The sequence below is a fragment of the Arachis ipaensis genome, chromosome B3, assembly GCF_059453495.1.
Source record: "Arachis ipaensis isolate K30076 ecotype BB chromosome B3, ASM5945349v1, whole genome shotgun sequence".
NCBI lineage: Eukaryota > Viridiplantae > Streptophyta > Magnoliopsida > Fabales > Fabaceae > Arachis > Arachis ipaensis.
This window is the reverse complement of record NC_142438.1, coordinates 139561698-139580704: the sequence shown is the minus strand read 5'-3', so window position 1 is coordinate 139580704 and position 19007 is coordinate 139561698. Positions and strand designations below refer to the sequence as shown.

The 19007-nt window shown below is 28.1% G+C and overlaps 2 protein-coding genes across 2 annotated transcripts; both read right to left on the bottom strand.

The window, feature by feature from the left end:
* Window positions 1–255: 255 nt before the first annotated feature.
* Window positions 256–1528, bottom strand: LOC107633964 (uncharacterized). The gene is made up of 2 exons (XM_088507647.1): window positions 998–1528; window positions 256–831 (listed from the first exon to the last, which is right to left on the bottom strand). Exons 1-2 carry the CDS (start codon window positions 1526–1528, stop codon window positions 256–258), a joined length of 1107 nt encoding a protein of 368 aa, XP_088363773.1.
* A 1950-nt stretch (window positions 1529–3478) lies between these two features.
* On the bottom strand, window positions 3479–4191 carry LOC107631888 (uncharacterized). The gene has a single exon (XM_016335468.3). The coding sequence runs from the start codon at window positions 4140–4142 to the stop codon at window positions 3582–3584; it is 561 nt and encodes a 186-aa protein (XP_016190954.1). The 5' UTR covers window positions 4143–4191; the 3' UTR covers window positions 3479–3581.
* Between the last annotated feature and the right edge of the window lie 14816 nt (window positions 4192–19007).

Below are 19007 nucleotides of genomic sequence, written 5' to 3'. Positions count from 1 at the left end.
GACGGTCCCCACTGATCCATCATCAGCAACAAACTTCATTAGCAATAGCTTGGTGCAGATCACCGCCCCAAACTCGTTGATGGTCTTCCTTCCCAAGATGAGGTTGTAGGCCGTGGAGTCCCTTAAGACGACGAACTCCGCCATTAGCGACCTCTTCCCCCTGCCTCCGCCGATGGAGTCTGGGAGGGAAACTACGTCGTCTGGCTTGATGAAGTTATCGCCTAGGCCTACTACGCCGTGTTGGTGGCCCCTCAATTAGGTATCCCGTAGGCCCATAGCATCGAATACATTACGGAACATGATATTGGAGTCAGCCCCTGTGTCCACCAGGATTCGCTTTACCAGGCCGGTACCCACCCTGGCCGTGATGACCATCGGTGGGTTCTCCACAACCTCGTCAAACCATTGATCTTCGGGGCCAAATGATATCGAGGGTACCCTCCGGGAGGGCGGCGTGGAGCCAGAAGACATAGCCAAGACCTTGGCATCCTTCTTGCTAGCCGATTTTGATCTGGGAGGGACGTCCCTTCCGATCACCACATTTACCACACTGAGGCCACGCTCACTGTCCTCCTTGGGTTCCCGTCTTTGCCTTACGGCGCGGCTTTTGTCCTCGGTTGATTGATCCCTCCTCCTTGGTTCCCTTATTAGGTGGGAGAACTCGGCCAACTTTCCTTCTCGAATGGCCTGCTCCAGGGCGTCTTTCAGGTCAAAACAGTCTTGGGTCTTGTGGCCATAACCCTTGTGATAATCACAATAGAGGTTCTTGTTTCCTTCCGACCTGTCCTTAAGTTGTCGGGGCTTCGACAAGATGCCCTTGTCGGTGATCTGCTGATAGACCTCGACGATTGGTGAACTTCCCAACACGGGAAAAGGGTTTGAAAGTCTTGGCCGATCCTCCGTCTCTGGAGTGTTCCTTAGACCTTTCCCTGCTGCCGGATGGGCGGGCATTAGAGTATGCGGGTTGCCGTTTATTGGTTGCCACGACCTGACTTACTTCATCATTGATATATTCCCTGGCTACGTTCTGAATTTCCTGCATTGTCCAGACGGGCTTGGTGGTATGGTGTTTTCTGAAATCCTCATTTAGCATCCCGTTGGTTAAGCACAAACTGGCCACCGAATCGGTCAGGCCGTCAATCTCCAGGCTCTCATCATTGAATCTGTCAAGGTACTTCCTGGTTGGCTCGCCGGTTCGTTGAGTCACCCCTAGCAAATTAATCGGGTGTTTTGCTTTGGCGATACGCGTGGTGAACTGAGCCAAGAAGGCGCGACTGATGTCGGCAAACGTGGTTATGGAGCCCTGGAGAAGGGCATTAAACCAACGAATCACTGGCCTGGCTAAGGTTACCGAAAAAGCCTGGCACCTTACTTCGTCGCCTACCCCTTCCAGGTTCATCCTGGCCTCGAAGGCCGTTAGATGTTCCTGGGGATCTTGAGTACCGTCGTACCTCATATCTGTCGGCTTATCAAAGTGCTTCGGCAGTCGTACTCCGAGGATCGAGTGGTGGAAAGGGGTCGCCCCCATGACCACCAGTTGTTGGGTTCTCCTCGGTCTCTCCCTGCTGTGCTCTCGGTTAGGCCGGCTTCTCCTCGCCCTTTCTCGGCGGTGTTCTTGTTGTGGTCGGCTCCTTCTCACCCTTTCTCGGCGGTGTTCTTGTTGTAGTCGGCTCCTTCTTCTTTGTTCTCTGTCGCTTTCCCAGTCTTCCTCTTCGGTATCTCTTGTTGGTGATCGGGTGTAGACCAGGGGGTCTCATCGTCTCCTTGGCGCCTCTCTGCTTTCCTGGCTCTCTGATTCTGTCCAGGGGCTCGGAGTGCGCCTGGAGTGACTTCTTCGGAGGCTCCTTTCTCCTCTTTGAGTGGATCGGGAAGGCTCTTGGCTAGGAGTAAGCTGACGACTTTCACGGTTGGCTACTTCTCGCTCTAAGTTCTGCACCCTATGGCGCAGCTCTTGTATTATTCTGGCGCTGTCACTGCATGTTCCTCCAAAGGGTCGTCCCTCGGGTTGGTGCGGGGGGGACCTGGTACCCTCGCGAGTGGGAGCTCTGGCGACTACCCTACTGTCTCTGGGATCCATTCCCTCCCCGCGGGGCCCGACTCCGCCGTCAGCTCCCCCAGGAACCAAAACAAAGTCCATACCGGCTAAGTCCCCACAAACGGCGCCAATGTTTGGTAGGTCGGTTACCGGACGGTTTAGGGTTGCTTGTCGGGTCCCAGCCTGGGCCTGGATCCTGAGAAGCGTGAGCGGCCGACTTTCTGAGTACTTCTGGAATTGAGGGGGGTACCACCTGTAAGGACACTCCAACGCTCAAGTCAGTGGGTGTGCAAGTGGCGGAGAGAAAAAGTTATAATGACGTACATGGGGGGAGGGGTATGACCCTCCCCTTATATACTGTGTCAGAGGTGGGTCCCTCATGGACAGACCCACCTTCCGTGAAGTTTCCCCTGCTAGTTGTTGCCAGGTGAACTGGCTTCCAAGAGGAAAGGTGTTCGGGTCCCCAGCCGGGCGCGTGGTGCCCCGCTGAGCGGTCGCCCGAATCTGTCAAAGACGCGTGCCGGTCGGGTCGGTCAGGGGGCTAGCTAGGTTGGGCCGCAACAATTTCTTATACATATTGACCGCTAATATTGAGAGTGGATTTCCTAATGTTATATTTTTGTTATGTGTATAATTTTTTTATCATTTATTTAAAGGTAGTAATGATACACCAAAAAATGAGATTTAAAAAAGATTTTAAGAGATCAATATTTCTAATAAACAATAAAAAAAAAGTTATTGTTAACTTAAATATAAAATAAGGGAACCACTAAAATAAAGACGCCTAAAACGTCTTTTTTTTAAAGATGTTTTTCAGTAATTAAAATTTAATATATATAATCCATTAAATCATGTTATTTTTATCAAAATTAGGCTAGACAAATTTATTTAACCGAAAAAATGGTGAATCAAATCTTGAACTGGTCTAAATTAATATTATTTTTTTATAAAAAATGACTATAATATTCTTATTATAGAAAATGATTAAAATACTCTTATTATATATATATATATATTAATTTTAAAAATTCTAAATCCTAATCCTACGATAGAAAAATAAAAAGACTAAAATTTAGGATTCTCAAAATTAATATATATATAATAGAAGTCATTTTCTATAGTAGGGTATTGTAGACATTTTTTATAAAAAATAATATTAATTTAGACCAATTCAAGATTTGATTTATTATTTTTTTGTCAAATCAATTTGTCTAACCTAATTTTAACAAAAATAACACGATTTAATCAATTATATGTTAAATTTTAATTATTAAAAAACATATTTGTAAAAAGACATTTTCGTAATACTTAAAAAGAATATTGATTACTTAACATTTTTTTTTTCCGATATAATTAAGAAGCAACGTCATGTTCCACCACTGTCAAGTTCTTTGGAAAAAAAAATGGGAGGGAGATAAAATTAAAAAAAAAAAGGGGGGGGCCTTCTTTGTGTTTTCACAAATTTGATGCATCAATAATAATAATTAAACACAACAATAACAATAATATTTTTCATTTTCTACCACACCCGAAGGAGATGAGAGTGTTACAGAAAGAGTTGATCAGAATGCAAGAAAGCATAGTAGTTAGCAGTCTCATCTTCATGCTCCCATAATAATAACCCATCATCATCACCGCATAATATTGATGATGATGATGATGAAAACATGTTGTTGTCGTCGTCTCCATTATTATATTCACCAAAATCCTCCACCGAAGATGACGACCCTGCAGCTTCCTGTAATTCAGGCCCACCACCACTGTTTGGAATCCCAAGCTCGTCATCAGAAGCTTCCAGAAGGTGTCTCATCACACTCTCAACTCTATCATCTTCTTCTAGAGTAGTTGTAGTAATATTATTATCATTATTATTGTTATTGTTACTGTTATTATGTTGAGAGGGAGAAGCAGTGATTTCGTGTTGGAGAGTTGTGATGAGAGGAGAGAGGTCTTGTTGTGAGGAATCATAATCTACTAATAATTCATCTGATTCAAGAACAGAGAGTATGTGATTATATGGCTTGTGCCTCTTTGATGAATCTGTTGTTATTATTACATCTTCTTCTTCTTCTTCTCTTGGCCTCTTTGATAGCAAGGTATTTTCCATTTGGAGAATAATAATAATAAGAAGAAGAAGAAGAAGAAGAAATTATATGAAAAGAGAGAAGTGAGTGGGAAAGGTTTATATAGAGAGGAGGAATCAAAGACTCAGAGGTCAAAAATAGCTATACACATCAACCATCAAGGGAACACCTTTTCATTTGCCTATCATTATTACCATTATATTCTTCAAAAAAAAATATAATAATTCGGCAATAATATTTAAATTTAAATGAATATAAATAATATCTTTCAAAAAGTAATATAAGGACACAGTTTTTTTAGACATGAACATATTTACCATTTAAAATTAGAATTATTAGCTGTGTACATTTAAAATCCAAAATATCATTAATTGGATAAAAATCATAACTAAAATTTGGCTAACCAATTTAATAAAATAATTTTAAAAATTATATCCATATTATTAAAAATTGGTTAACCAAAATCAAATTTTAAAAATTGATTTTTAACTGATTAACCAAAACTAAAACAAAATTTTATGCAGCTTTTGTTTTAAATTGGTTAACCGAATTTTTTTATAAAAACTAATTTTTAACTTTTTTTAGAAAATTCAATTTTTCTATATAAAAATTGATTTTTTAAAAAATTAATTATTTTTTAAAATTGATTTTTATTTTTATAACTAATTAAAAATTAATTTTAAATTTTCTAACCGATTAATAAACAATTTTATCATATAAAATTAATTTAGTTAATTAACTAAATTAAATTTTTAGTTAACTAAAAATAAATTTAATTTTTAGATTAATCAAATTATGTACCGCCCTAGAAATTATATACATGTACAAGAAAAACAATATTAGAATTATATATGAAGAGTATATTAATCTGACTTTTTTTAAATTTACACAAACAATTTTAAATTAACTCGATATTCATCAATCTAATTCGATTGTAAACCAATAATTAACGGAATCTTTTTAATAATAAAACACCACTTTAGTAACAAGCATAAAAAAATATACTATTAAAATAATTATCTTTAATGATAGTAAGAAAAAGCAGTTATTTTAGTTTAGCGTTTTATTACAACAACAATAATTATTATACGTCACCAAAAAAAAAAAAACAATAATTATTATACAACACCACTATTTAATCATATTTTTTCCTGCCAAGTGACAAATAAGTGATCAATTTTAATGATGAGACTAAATTATATATATTAATAAATTCAGGTATTTGATATTCAACTAATTAATTAATACTGAAACCCAAATAATAATAATTTCACCAATAATATCAATCATATTAATTATGCACTACTTTAAGGGAAGTGATGTTTATTGAGTTAATATTTATAATAGTCCACCAAATTACGTTTGTGTCTCAATCGGAGTTTTAAAGTTTCAATTTATTAAATTATAATACTATATTCGATATTATGGTACTATTTTTTTTTTAAATTTGAATTAATAGAAGAAGGCAACGTGAATAATTATATTTTTAATATATTCTCTCAAAACAAAAAATTTTTTTGGATTTATTTAGTTTTTTGCATAAATTTTTTTTTATTATTTGTCTTATGCTATTATCTTTTTTTTTTAGAATTTATCAAAAATCAAATTTTAGACTTTTGAGATATAAAATTTTGATACCATATCATCACATTACTTCTTTTAAAAACTTAAACTAATAAAAGAATAATATAAATAATTATATCTCTAATATTCATCAGTATTTTATATAATAACACTATACAATAATTTATGTATATATTGAGATAGTGTTTATTTTGAGGTATTGAGACGAAAATTAAAAAATTGTGATTCAGTATCATATTTGTTGGTTTAAAAATTAGTACTAAAATTTTAGTCTCTGTTTTTAAAAACAAAGACTAAAATTTTAATAATATTTTATATCTAAAATATTTTATTTAATTAATTAATTTTATTTTTATTTTTTGTACAAATTAAATTAAAATTTTATTTTTATTTTTATTTTTTTATTTTATATCAAATATAATATTAAGACTTATTTTAATATTTATTTTTCAATCTCAGTCTTTTAATTTATGTTTTTCTTCCAAACACTACCTGAAACTCTTATCATTTGTAGAAGGGGGTGGGGCAAGGACATTATTGGTGTTGCTTTGTGTGATTACCGACGGTGTTGATACATATGATCAAACTAAAGTGAAAGTGTGGTGCTTAGCTTAGCAGTCTCCATAATAATTACGAAGCAAGATAAACGAAACAAGAGGGCCAAGGACAATAATGACAAAGAGGAAAAGATATTGCACCAATGTTTTTTCCCTTATAAAGAAAAAGAAATCTTCTTAACTAATACCACATTATTCATATAAAATTAACAATTTATCATCTTAACTAGTAGTCTAATACGATATTAATTATTATTAAAGTTTGGGATGCAAGTTGGTTTGATTGCTCCAATGTTAAAGCGCCACAGAAACATTGCAAAATTAAAAAGGACCAATTGGAAGGAATGAAAAGACAAAATTGTAAACCAACAAAATAGTATAATTAATTAAATAAATAATATCTTTAATTTAATCCACCAGATGTCAAATTTTAATAGATGGTACAGAATTGGAGACACATGCAAACATGGCGAGGAAACGTTCTTATATTCTTACTTTAGTAAAAAAAATTATTTTATAAAAACAGTCATTTGTATTGCCAAACTAGAGTTTAATTACCACCTAATTCAAAACTTAATAATAGCCAAGTTTCATCCCATCAAAAGCAAAATTTAAAATTTTAAAATTTAAAATTTAGAGTATATACAAACAAAAATCCAGTAATGTAATTCAAAACCTAATAACGGCCAAATTCCATTTCAGCAAACTTCAAAATTTAGATGTTAGGATATAGTGGGTGGTCGGGCCACACCGGGTTTGGCCTAACCCAAATCCGACCCGAAATATAGACCGGATTTAATTTTTAAATCCTAACCTGATTCTAAATCCGATGAAACCTATGCATCTTTGGACCGGGTAAAAATTGGGTGAAAATCGGGTCTTTAGCATGTAAAAATCACCTAATCTTAGAAAAATATAACAAGAACCAACCCTTATCTAAAATTAAAGCATAACCACAATCAATACTAATATTATCTAATAACACCAAATATTTAAATCAATACAAATAACACAATATTATGCATTAGTTTAAAGTCTTATGCATTTTAAACATAAAACATTAACTTATAGTCTTATAATGACTAATAACACAAAATATTAGGGTTTACAATACTTAAATTTCACATAAAAATAGTCAGCATCCATCACCAATAACACAAAATATTAATTGTGTACGATGACCGGACCACCGAGTCGAGTTCGGGTGATCCGAACCATAACTCGAACCTGACCTAAAATAATGACCGAGTCTATTCTTGAGATCCTTACCCGACCATAAACCCAATAAAATCACACTAAATTAGCCCATAAAAAGTTCGAAACCGGACCGGGTCATATATATAACAAGAATGTCACCGCTTCTCCTTCCTCAATATGTCTGTAACAAAGGAAGAAGCTTGGTGGTTACTGACTCTCACTTTATATTGTCCTTGTTCCCCTGTTAACAAGCTATCTTAACAACCACGTTGACGTGGGTGTGTACTCTAATAACTATAAATTGATTAACAAAAATATCATGTATGTATATTAAAATCATCCATCAAAATTAATTACTATATATTTCTATATAAATATAGGTATTATTTAATTTATTTTTAATATATATTTTATATTTTAATATATATTTTATATTACTATATATTTCTATATAAATATAGGTATTATTTAATTTATTTTTAATATATATTTTATATTCTAATATATATTTTATATTATTAATTAATTTTAATAACCGATATTAGTATACACCGGTACCTCATATGGTTGGTTTATTAATTCTCTTAACCAAATGATAAGAGTTTGGGATTATAGATGAAAAAAAAGGTATTTCTTGCATACTAGTTTTACTCTAAAAAGGAGTTCTTTGAGTAAGAAATTAATCACTGATTTCCATTTTAGATACCTGATCTTGTATGAAATTGGAAAAAGGGGGGTATATATGTTAATATTTCTCATTATCTTATAAAAATAACAAACAAACCAAGCAGCGATGGACTGATAAATTTATTAACTTTCTTGGTGGGGTCAATGGATCGGATGGAAATTTCAAAGCAATGAAACGACCTAGAAAGACAATCATTGCATGCGTACAGAAAGAAAAATGAATAGCGATAAGAAACGAGTAAAATTGAAGATGGAGAGAAAATAATTTCTATCCGCGTGGAAATCAAAGAAAAAGACAATATGGAATTTGACATTTTAACTTGAGATTAGAACCACACATACATTCACACACTATTAGTAATGTGAACCCAAGAAAATGTTTCTCACCCCTCTATTATGTTTAGTAATCAATTACTTCCTTTACTCTTCAAATCATCTTTATTTTCTCACAGCTTTATGATATAAGTTCGGCATCCACTCAGATATATATATATACCCTACGAAGACATTTTAATAAGATTATTAATTAAAAAATATCTATATAAAAAATTAAATACAAAATTTAAATTTTTAATATTTATTTATTTATTTATTAAAGTAAAAAATTTACAAATTTTTACAAATACTAATCTTAATATATATTTTTAAGACACAAGTTAACATATATTTTTAATATCAAAAATACTATTTATATATTAGAATCAGTCACCATATATATATAAAAATATATGTAATTTAATTTATTTTTAATATATAATTTATATTTTATGTGTATTCTATATTAATAATTAATTTTAGTAATTAATTTTAGCATACATTTAACATAGTTATATATATAATGCCTCAGTACTATCTTTTCAAATTTTTGTTGAATCAAATTTTAGGAAAAATTTATTAATAATATTATTCATGCATCAAACACTTTTAACATTCATAAAAATAATCATTCAAAAAGTAAAGTAATAAAAAGTTATATATACAAAAAAAAAAAGATACCGAATCAGTTATTATATATTCGTGTCACATGTATTATTTAATTTATTTTTAATATATATTTTATATTTTAATATATATTTTATATAAATAATTGATTTGGTGACTAATTTTTTTTGTGTACATGATTAAATTCGCTCGTTTGGTGTTGAGTAGTAACTCTTGAATTTTTCTTAAAAAAATAAAATAATAATAAAAATTATACTCAGTAAACAAAATTTATTTATGTTCATAAATTTTAACTTAACATACTTTTAAACACCTATAATTATCAATATTCTTAATTTAAATAGTAGTTATATACACGTCATTGTCATATTCAGAGGACAGTGAAAATGTTAGAGAGATAATAATAAAAAATTATTTAATTTAATATTCATAATTTTATTTATATATATAATATCTATAATTACATACTTATTTCATTCAATGTTAGTATTTATTTCAATGATAATTAATAATATAAAATAAAATAATTTTAAATTGATTTAGATTTATTTTCATAGTGTTTCAAAATTTTTGCTAGAGAACATCGTATAATAAGCTATCAGGAACCACAAAATTTCCTGCTGGATATCCAAGCCAATATAATTCAATTTTTCTAATTATTACTCCTTTCTCAAATGATGGAATAATAATGTGTCGTTTGATTTGATAAGCATAATATCACATAGGTATGCAAATGCTTGATATTGTTTATTTTTGCGTGGAAGTTAATTAAGTCATCATAGATCTGATCTGCAGCTTCAACAACCAAACATAGTCCAGTAATTTTGTTCGAAATCAACATCGTGGTTGATGATAAGGACAAAACACTAACGAAAATATCTAAGATATTATGATGAATAATAAAGAAAATAGTGAAGTTGTGTTAGTAGATAATTTTCCTTAGACCGCAACCATGTGGCATGTGCTAATACTTAACCAAATATGCTAAACTTTGCAGCATGATGAGTAGTTTGCATGTGGTAAGTGGACCAAACTATATATCTAGTGATGCACTTGTCCTTCAAAAGATCATCTAAATAACCATATTGCTTCATAATTATATTAATTATTATTAATACTCTTTTAAAATTTTCTACTTGAATTTTTATTTTTATTTTTACCCAACATGAGGTACTGTCAAGTGTCAACTTTAATTTATTTGCCTGAAATAATTGAGCTGGCACATATATATAGTGTTAATAATTATTAGGTACGACATGAATGGTTAAGCATAAAAGAAAGAGGAGTGGTAGTAGCAGTTGTACAAAATGAATTAAATGTTTTAGCAATGTAATGTACTATTCATGCCAATATATAATTAAGGACATGCATGTGCATAAGAATTTCGTTGCAAGTCTCCAATCTCCATTATTGTTGTACCTCAACCACTGGGCAATTCATATACTTAATTTTTCATCCGTCACGTTGATTGCGTGGGCCATTCATCATCTCAATCATGTCTCAAACATTTCATGAATAATATATATTTTCTTTTTTTTTTTTAATTTCTCCTTAGGTTTCTTTTAAATATAATGGGTTTTATATAGACAGAGTATTTCTATATTGGAACGCGCGTTGAAGTTTGGATCTCATCAAATCCATTAATAATAAATTTTTTATTTTTTTATTAGATTTTACTTCACGTTAAGATAAGATTGTATATAACTTATCATTAAGATTATAATTTTAAAAATTATTTTTGTTTGAAAAAAAAATTGTTATATACACACTCACACACTCTAGTTTTATCACAATTCAGCTATAGCCAGAGACAGACATAAGAAGGATGAGTGGAGGCTTCGGCTCCAATTTTTTTTTTTAAATTAATAATGTTATTAAATATAATTTTATTTTTTTTAAATTTATTTAGTATTTATTTTAATACAAATAAAAGACTAATCCAACTTAAATATTAATAATTTTAATATCTAAAAAGTAAATAATAATATTAAAAAAATTAAAAAAAATATTATTACTAATATTTTTTAATTAAATAAAATTTTTCAAATCTCATAAAATAATTTTTTTTTTCTTGTGATCGTCTTTCTTTATTCATTTGTTATTAATTCTCTCTGTTTTAACTGCTACAACTAAAAGATCTTTTTCAGCTATAAATATTGTGAAGAATAACTCAAAAACAAAATGAAAGATAAATTTATTGCTAATTATCTTTTAATTATATTGAAAAGAAAATTACTGAAAAATTTGACATGGATTCTATTATGGATGAATTTTATTATACGAAGAATCGACCACTTCGTTAGTAAAAAGTATACATATTTTGTGTACTTTAAAATATATTCCCTATCGATATATTTTTACAATACATCTTACATTATATAATTTTTTAATATTATATATATTATTAGCTCTCCATACTAATATTTCTGGATCTGTTCTTGGCTACAGCTAGGGTGGCAAAGCGGGCCGACCCGTCCCAACCTGCCTAGGCCCGCGCCCGCCCTGCCAACTAAAATGGGTTTAAAATGCTAGGCCGCCCCACTTTATGGCGGATTGGCGGATCGGTGGGTTAGTCCGCTTGACTATTTTTTTTTTTGAAAAATAAAATTCATTAAAATTAATTAAAAAATAATAATTAAAAAATAAAATACAAATAAAAAATAGCCAAATTATAATATAATTTTTTTACTATCTTTTTTTTAATTTTTAACTTTAATAAAATTGTTCAAAATAATATTTGTCAATAGAACTATCTTTATTTTAAAAAACAAGTCACATAATTCGAACAAATATACGAAATTGTAAAATAAAATAAATAAATTTAATAACTAAAAGAAGAATAAAAATAAAAACAAAAAAAGTGTTTAAGAATTCTATAATTATTAATTTTATAATAGTAATCACTCTTTTATTTAATAAAAAAAAAAGAAAAATAAAATTTTTTGGCTCGGCGGACCGGCCCGCAAAAACCCACCAATTTAGCGTTGTGGATTTAATAAATTTTTTAATTTAATAAACTCTAAATCCTAATCCGACCCGCCTTTTTAGCGGATTTAGCAGATCGGCCCGACGGTTCAACCCTTGCCACCCCTAGCTAAGATTTAAACCTGGAATTTGGCTTTTATGAGGCAAATATATCGGCCATTAGTACAATGTTTGTGCCACAAAAAAATTGTTAGCTGCTTGTTATACAAGAGGAAACAACAGTGCAAGCATAAGCCCAGATCAAAAACCCAATTGTGAGATGAAGAAGCTTCCTAATAGGCCCAAAGACTAGGCTCAGTTGGCAATTCAATTTCCCTTTCCAGATCCAGATTCGATCTTCAACCCTAGTTAAAACGTCTATCCTTGACCAAAAAAAAAAAAAAAAGTCTATCAAACACGATGCACGGATACTGATATAGACATAAAATATGTCATATATATATATATATATATATAAAGTATATTTTAGATAAATTATAATAATATTTTAATATTTTATTAATATTAAAATATAAAATAAATTTTTAAATATTTTTAATATATTTTTTAATTATATAAAATATTTAAAATATTTTTTATTTTAATAAATAATAATATATATTATTTCTAAACTCTAGAATGGGAGTTATTCATATAAAGATACTTAAAATATATTTTTTTTTAAAGATATTTTTTAGTAATTAAAATTTAACACATGTAATCGATTAAACTGTATTATTTTTGTCAAAATTAGACCAAACAAATTGATTTGACTAAAAAATTGGTAAATCAAATTTTGAATCAATCTAAATTAATATTTTTTATAAAAATGACTAGAATACCCTATTATAAAAAATGACTTAAAATACTTTTATTTTATATATATATATATATATTGAGAGCTCTAAATCCTAACCTTTCTCTTCTCTCAATGCCGTCATAGTATTAGAATTTAGGATTTTCAAAATTAATATATATAATAAGAGTATTTTAGTCATTTTTTATAATAAACGTATTATAGTCATTTTCTATAAAAAAAAAAAAAAGAATATTAATTTAGATCGGTTCAAGATTTGGTTTATTAATTTTTTGGTTAAACCAATTTGTCTGGTCTAATTTTGACAAAAATAACACAGTTTGAATGATTATATAGAGTAAATTTTAATTATTAAAAAACGACTTTAAAATAAAGACGTTTTAAGCGTCTTTATGTGAGTGTCTTCCATACATGTGAAGAATAAAATTGGACACACTGACACATGATGGTATTTAGGTGTGTCCAAATACATCTAGAGAAATTTTTTTTATTTTTTTTATTAAGATACGGTTAAATACGGCAGACACATATGTAGAACGAGTGTCAATAATACATATCATATTCGAAATGTTCAAAATGTTCCGACACGCAGACATAACAACTAAAGAAAATGTTCGTATTTCATAGATGAAACATTGTCAACATTATTATTATTTCTCCATCTTGATGCTACTAATAATCCAAATCAATGAAGCTCAAGCTCTTAGAGATAATCTTTAATTATCCCAAACTGTACTATTTGTAAAAGAAGAACGGGATGAACAAGTAATTGTCCAATCAAAGCTCTAACTAATTATACAACTTTAAATTAGATAGATATTTGCAACGTTTACATGATGGTTCACATAATATAAGGAGACAAGAAAGTGGCACTTGATGTTGAACTATGTCTATATATTTATTATACATCATCATAATTGCTTGGCCTCCAAAAGGAATTATATGATTATATTGAGACCCACCACTAAAGTTTTTTTATTTATCTGGCAAATGCACTTTTATGCTGGTTTGTGTGCAATCTGCTCTGTGCACTTCACAGGAATTGTTCCCATAATATGTATATGAATAATCATGATCTTATAATATTGTTTGAAGCATTCAAATGTATATAATATTTATGTAGCCGTAGCAGTACAAATTAAACTGGGCTGTGATCAATAAAAGAAGATTTGATGTGGGAAGTGAAGAACAATTGGCCAGAACAAGATTCTCAAGAGATATTATGGAAAATCTTAGAAAAGGGAGAAAGCATAAGCTCACATGCTTTGTTTTAATTAAGCATCTCATGCTAGCTTAAGGAGTTTAATTAGATAAAATGCTTTGTTTTAATTTAAGATACATATATGTATCAGAGAAAAATTTATTATTTTTTGCTAGTGTTTTTATTTATTAATCTAATGTTTTTAATTTAGTAATCCAATAACATATTTTATTTTAGTTCACGCTTTTGAACATTGATAATTAACTACTTTAACAAATTTAATAAATTTTATTGATCATATAACATTTTTCTATGTATTATACAGAAGTTGTGGTATTATTATGATTCACAAATATATAAATAAATGTGTCTAATTTAATTTTTTTAATTATAATAAAAAACTATCCATGAAGATTAAACATTAGAACCAATATATATATGTATGCATATATTTATATATTTTCTTTTATATTTTTTTAGCAAAGTAATTGGCCATCAAAATAATCTATCTTTTTTCAGTAAAATAATAGAATCCTTTATAGTAAAATAATAAAACATTTTTATAGCAACATGATCAAACTCTTTATGAACACTAAAATCGTCCAACACTTTAATTTATCTTTTATACTTTTATCCATATTTTAATAATAAATATAAATACAGTTCTATTAAATTATGTACAAATCTTGATTACGATGTGAATTAAGTTTGGCTATATTATAAAATGTGATTATAAATGTGAATGTATAATCATTTTATATTTTAATATGTATTGATATATAAATGACTACTACTTAATTGATAATTTTTTTTATGTTTACATAACATCACATAGTTGATTTTTTAAACAACTTTGTGAAATAATTATATATTTCTTAATATGAAATATATTTATAGAAATGTTGGTTAAAAAACCTATTTCTATGTAGAATTTTTGTGATGAGTCAAATTGAATTAGTCGTAATTTAAAAAATAGAAACCGATAAAAATGTCAGTATATATCTATCATTAGATAATTAGGGACGGATTTAAGAGGAGGCAAAGTATAGACTTTGATCCCTCTAATTTTTTTGAATAAAAATTAATTTTAAATATATAAAATTATTATATATTATATAATTTTATTTTTTATTTGAAAATAGAATAAGTAATTGTCTTATATAAATAATTAAATTATTAAATTTAAAGACAAACAACAATCTTTAAATTGAAAAAGATATTATATATTGTCAATCACTTTTTAATTAAATAAATTTCTAAATGTTTAAACATTTAAACCTTTTTTCTCTTTTTAAATATTTTTTCTCTTAATTTTTACACTTATTATCATATAAAAATACTTTAATATTTATAATAACTAAAAAAATCTTTATATATTATAGTACATATATGAAAGTAAGTTATTTTAGTTTTTTATTTTTTTATGATATTAAAATTATAACATATTAAGTAAATTTATTAAAACAATTATATTTTATATGTTTTATTCACAAATATGTTTAAAATGCATATAACAAAATTATTAGAACAACTTATTTATATTATTTTATTAACATATTTTTTTATGATATAAAATATAAAAATATAGTTTACTATCACAATAATACTTAACAAAATAAATTAATTAAAAAATAAATTATTTTTATATTTTATCAAATCCAAAATAAAAAAATTATAAGAACTAAGATAATTTTTTTATATAACAAGTATTTATATGATTATATATATTACTAAATATATAATATTATAATTATATAATATTTTAATTTTCAGCTTTTTCTCTACTAAATTTTTAGATGCGTCACCGTAGATAATACATATATATTATGGGTGATAACATTTTTTATTATACATATATATATACAATAATAGTGGATACCACGTATTGATCCTCTAAATGGAGTTGGATTGAGTTCGGTTCCTTTTGTCCTATGTTTGTGCAATGTGTTCTAACTACTCATTCAAGTGATTAGTGGCTGAAAAAACATTTGCACAGTGGCATGAAAAAGAAAGTTAATTCTTGTGAATATATATTATGCAATAATACACTAAATCACTAATCACAAAATAAAGTAGATGATATTATTGGAGCTAAGTAAACAATACAAAGAAGCATCAAGTGGTCTTAGAATAGACATGAGTGTGTTGATGATGCTTTTCTGAGTATGAAAATGGACAAAGTTCTTGTGTGGACAAAAGAACGATCACCTTAATTATGAACTAAGTGTTATCAATCAATGAAATGAGATCACTTTTTTTCTTTTCAGAAAAAAGAAATTGTAGATATGCTTTTTTTTTTCCCTTCAATTAGACAAAAGGCAGATGCAATAATTAATTCTTTCATTAACTAATTAGACAAATACTTTTCTTTTCACCTGAAGATTAGGTTTTTTAATTGAAGCACATACACCTTTCTCAGCATAAAGACTTCTTTATTTGAATTTTTCTACGCCTATAAATTCTAAATGTTTTGAACAAAAAAAATTTGTTGAATATAAGAACAATGTTACTATATTATTGGTATTATTATTTATTCACATAACGGACAAAGATTTCCAACTTTAGTAATATCTAGGAACATGGAAAGAAAAAATTAAGTAAATTGTAACCTCCTTTAAAGATTAAACAATATTACACACATCATTTTATTTATAAAAAATTAAAAATATACATTAAACTTTACTAAGATTTACATTATATGAGATTTTATATCTTATGTTTTATAAATGTGACACAAATACTATATATAAACATGACATTTATCCCCCCTTTCAAAAGAGGTCAATGAAAGTATGTAGACATTAAAAATCAAGTGTGTCATACATGTCATCTAATAGTAAGGAAATTGGTGTAAATTACCTTGCATTTTCCTTTCACTTTGGTGATATTAAATGTCATTATACCACAATAATTTAAATTGATAAAAAAATAATATAAATAGTTATATCTCTAATATTTTTTATTAAATAAGAATTTTTTTTGAGTTTACTTAATTTTTGCACATGTCTTCTTTTTTTTTTTCTTTTATTTGTCTTATGCTATTTTTTTCATTTTTTAAATTTATCAAATATCAAATTTTAGGCTTTTTTTTTTGGAACATAAAACTCTAATACCATATCATGATACCACTCATTCCAAAAATTTAAGCTAATAAAAAAAGATAGCATAAATAGTTATATCTTTAATATTGAATAATGTATATCTCAATCTTAAAAAAATTATATGCTAATCATCTATAAATTTAGGTGATATTTCACTAGGTATTGATTTAAAAAATATAACACAAAATAATCAAGTAAAGATAACCTAATCCCTCCTAACATCATGTCAAATTACTAAATGTCATGTATAATAGGTGATTAGAAAGAGTCCATTAGAAATGTTTATGGATCAAATTTAATTAAATTCTGAGTCGATTTTAATAGTTTACCAGATTTATTTTGATCTGATCTAAAAGTAACTCAAAATAAATGAGTTAAACCCAGTTGAAACGATGTAAAATTAATATATATAAATTTGTAAATTTTATATAATAAATTAATAAATTTACTTGAAAAAATTAAATTTAATAAATATTATATTATATGTATATCAAAATAAATTATTAAAAATAAAAATAATACCATATAATATAAAAATATTAATTGAAGTATAAAAATATAATATTTTATTATTAATTTTACTCTAAAATATATATTTTAATTATATAAAAAAAATTTTAACTTGAACCGAACCATCCAAAGTATAATCCAAAAATAATATCAGAAAAAATCGACAAAATATATTATAGGTCAAGACTGAGTTTTAGAGCAAGCTAAATCTTAAACACTCCTAGAGTGGGACAAAGGTCCCAAATTTTTTTTTAATCAATTTTACATTTTCCGCTAAATTAATTTATTTTTACTATATGGTTTTCTTAAATTACTACTTTATAGGAATTATTCAAATTTCTTATATCTTAGGTTATAAATTTTTTTAACATCTAAAAGTTGACAACTTATGCAAATATTACATATTTTTATCATTATTTAATATTTTTGTGACTGTACTCTCCTTTTATTTGTTTATTTGTTTATTTGTTTATTTGTTTTGGTATTCGTACTTAATTTTATTTGTTCACTCTAGGTCTTAACCTTTCTTTTTCAATTTTTTTGTACTCTCCTTTTATTTGTTTATTTGTTTTGGTATTCGTAATTGATTTTATTTGTTCACTCTAGGTCTTAACCTTTCTTTTTAATTTTTTTCTCTTTTTGGAGTACCCATACTTTGCTTTTGGATTTTAATATTGAGTTTTACAGGCCTCCCTTCAAGCCTGTAAGTTAGGTATTGGGTGAATTCCAAAGGTAATTTAAAATAAGGCCCAAACCCTAGACCAAAATACTAAGGCCCAAATCAAAGTTAGGTGAGCCTCCAATAATTACAAAAAATCCAAAAGATGGGACATATTATTAATAATATCATTCTTATTTTTTATAAATTTATTTTACACAATTTTTTTGCATTGAATATATACGCAAGTTTACAAAAAAAAAGTGACATTATCAAAATAAGAGTGATAATATTCATTTTCTATTTTATAAGTCATACTATATTTTTTGGAAAAGAAAAGATTAAGATTCAACTCTTTTTCAATCAATAATTAGTCAATATTCTTTTTTTTTTTAAATCTCCCTTAATCTTGTTTGTTCACTTCTTCAGTTCTTTGTTAGTTGATTGTTGGCTAAAAAAATGCTTTGGGAAGGGCCACTACTCCTACTAGAGTCAAGCTATTTTGATCTCCTGTTGGAAACCTTATTTCCCTAGGTAACTAGAAACCAAAAAAAAAAAATCTTATTTATTTATCACTATTAATGAAACAGAAAGAGGCTAAATGCAAGAGTGCTCCTAGACCTTTTGAAGTGATGATGTGAATATGCTTTGACTATTATTGTTTGGAAAT

Excerpts from the sequence above, each read along its gene's own strand:
- LOC107633964 (XM_088507647.1), bottom strand. The coding sequence starts at position 1,528 with ATGGGGGCGACCCCTTTCCACCACTCGATCCTCGGAGTACGACTGCCG. Across the intron at positions 832-997 it reads GGGAATATATCAATGATGAA|CAGATCACCGACAAGGGCAT; the intron begins GTAAGTCAGGTC and ends GAGGTCTATCAG.
- LOC107631888 (XM_016335468.3), bottom strand. The coding sequence starts at position 4,142 with ATGGAAAATACCTTGCTATCAAAGAGGCCAAGAGAAGAAGAAGAAGAA.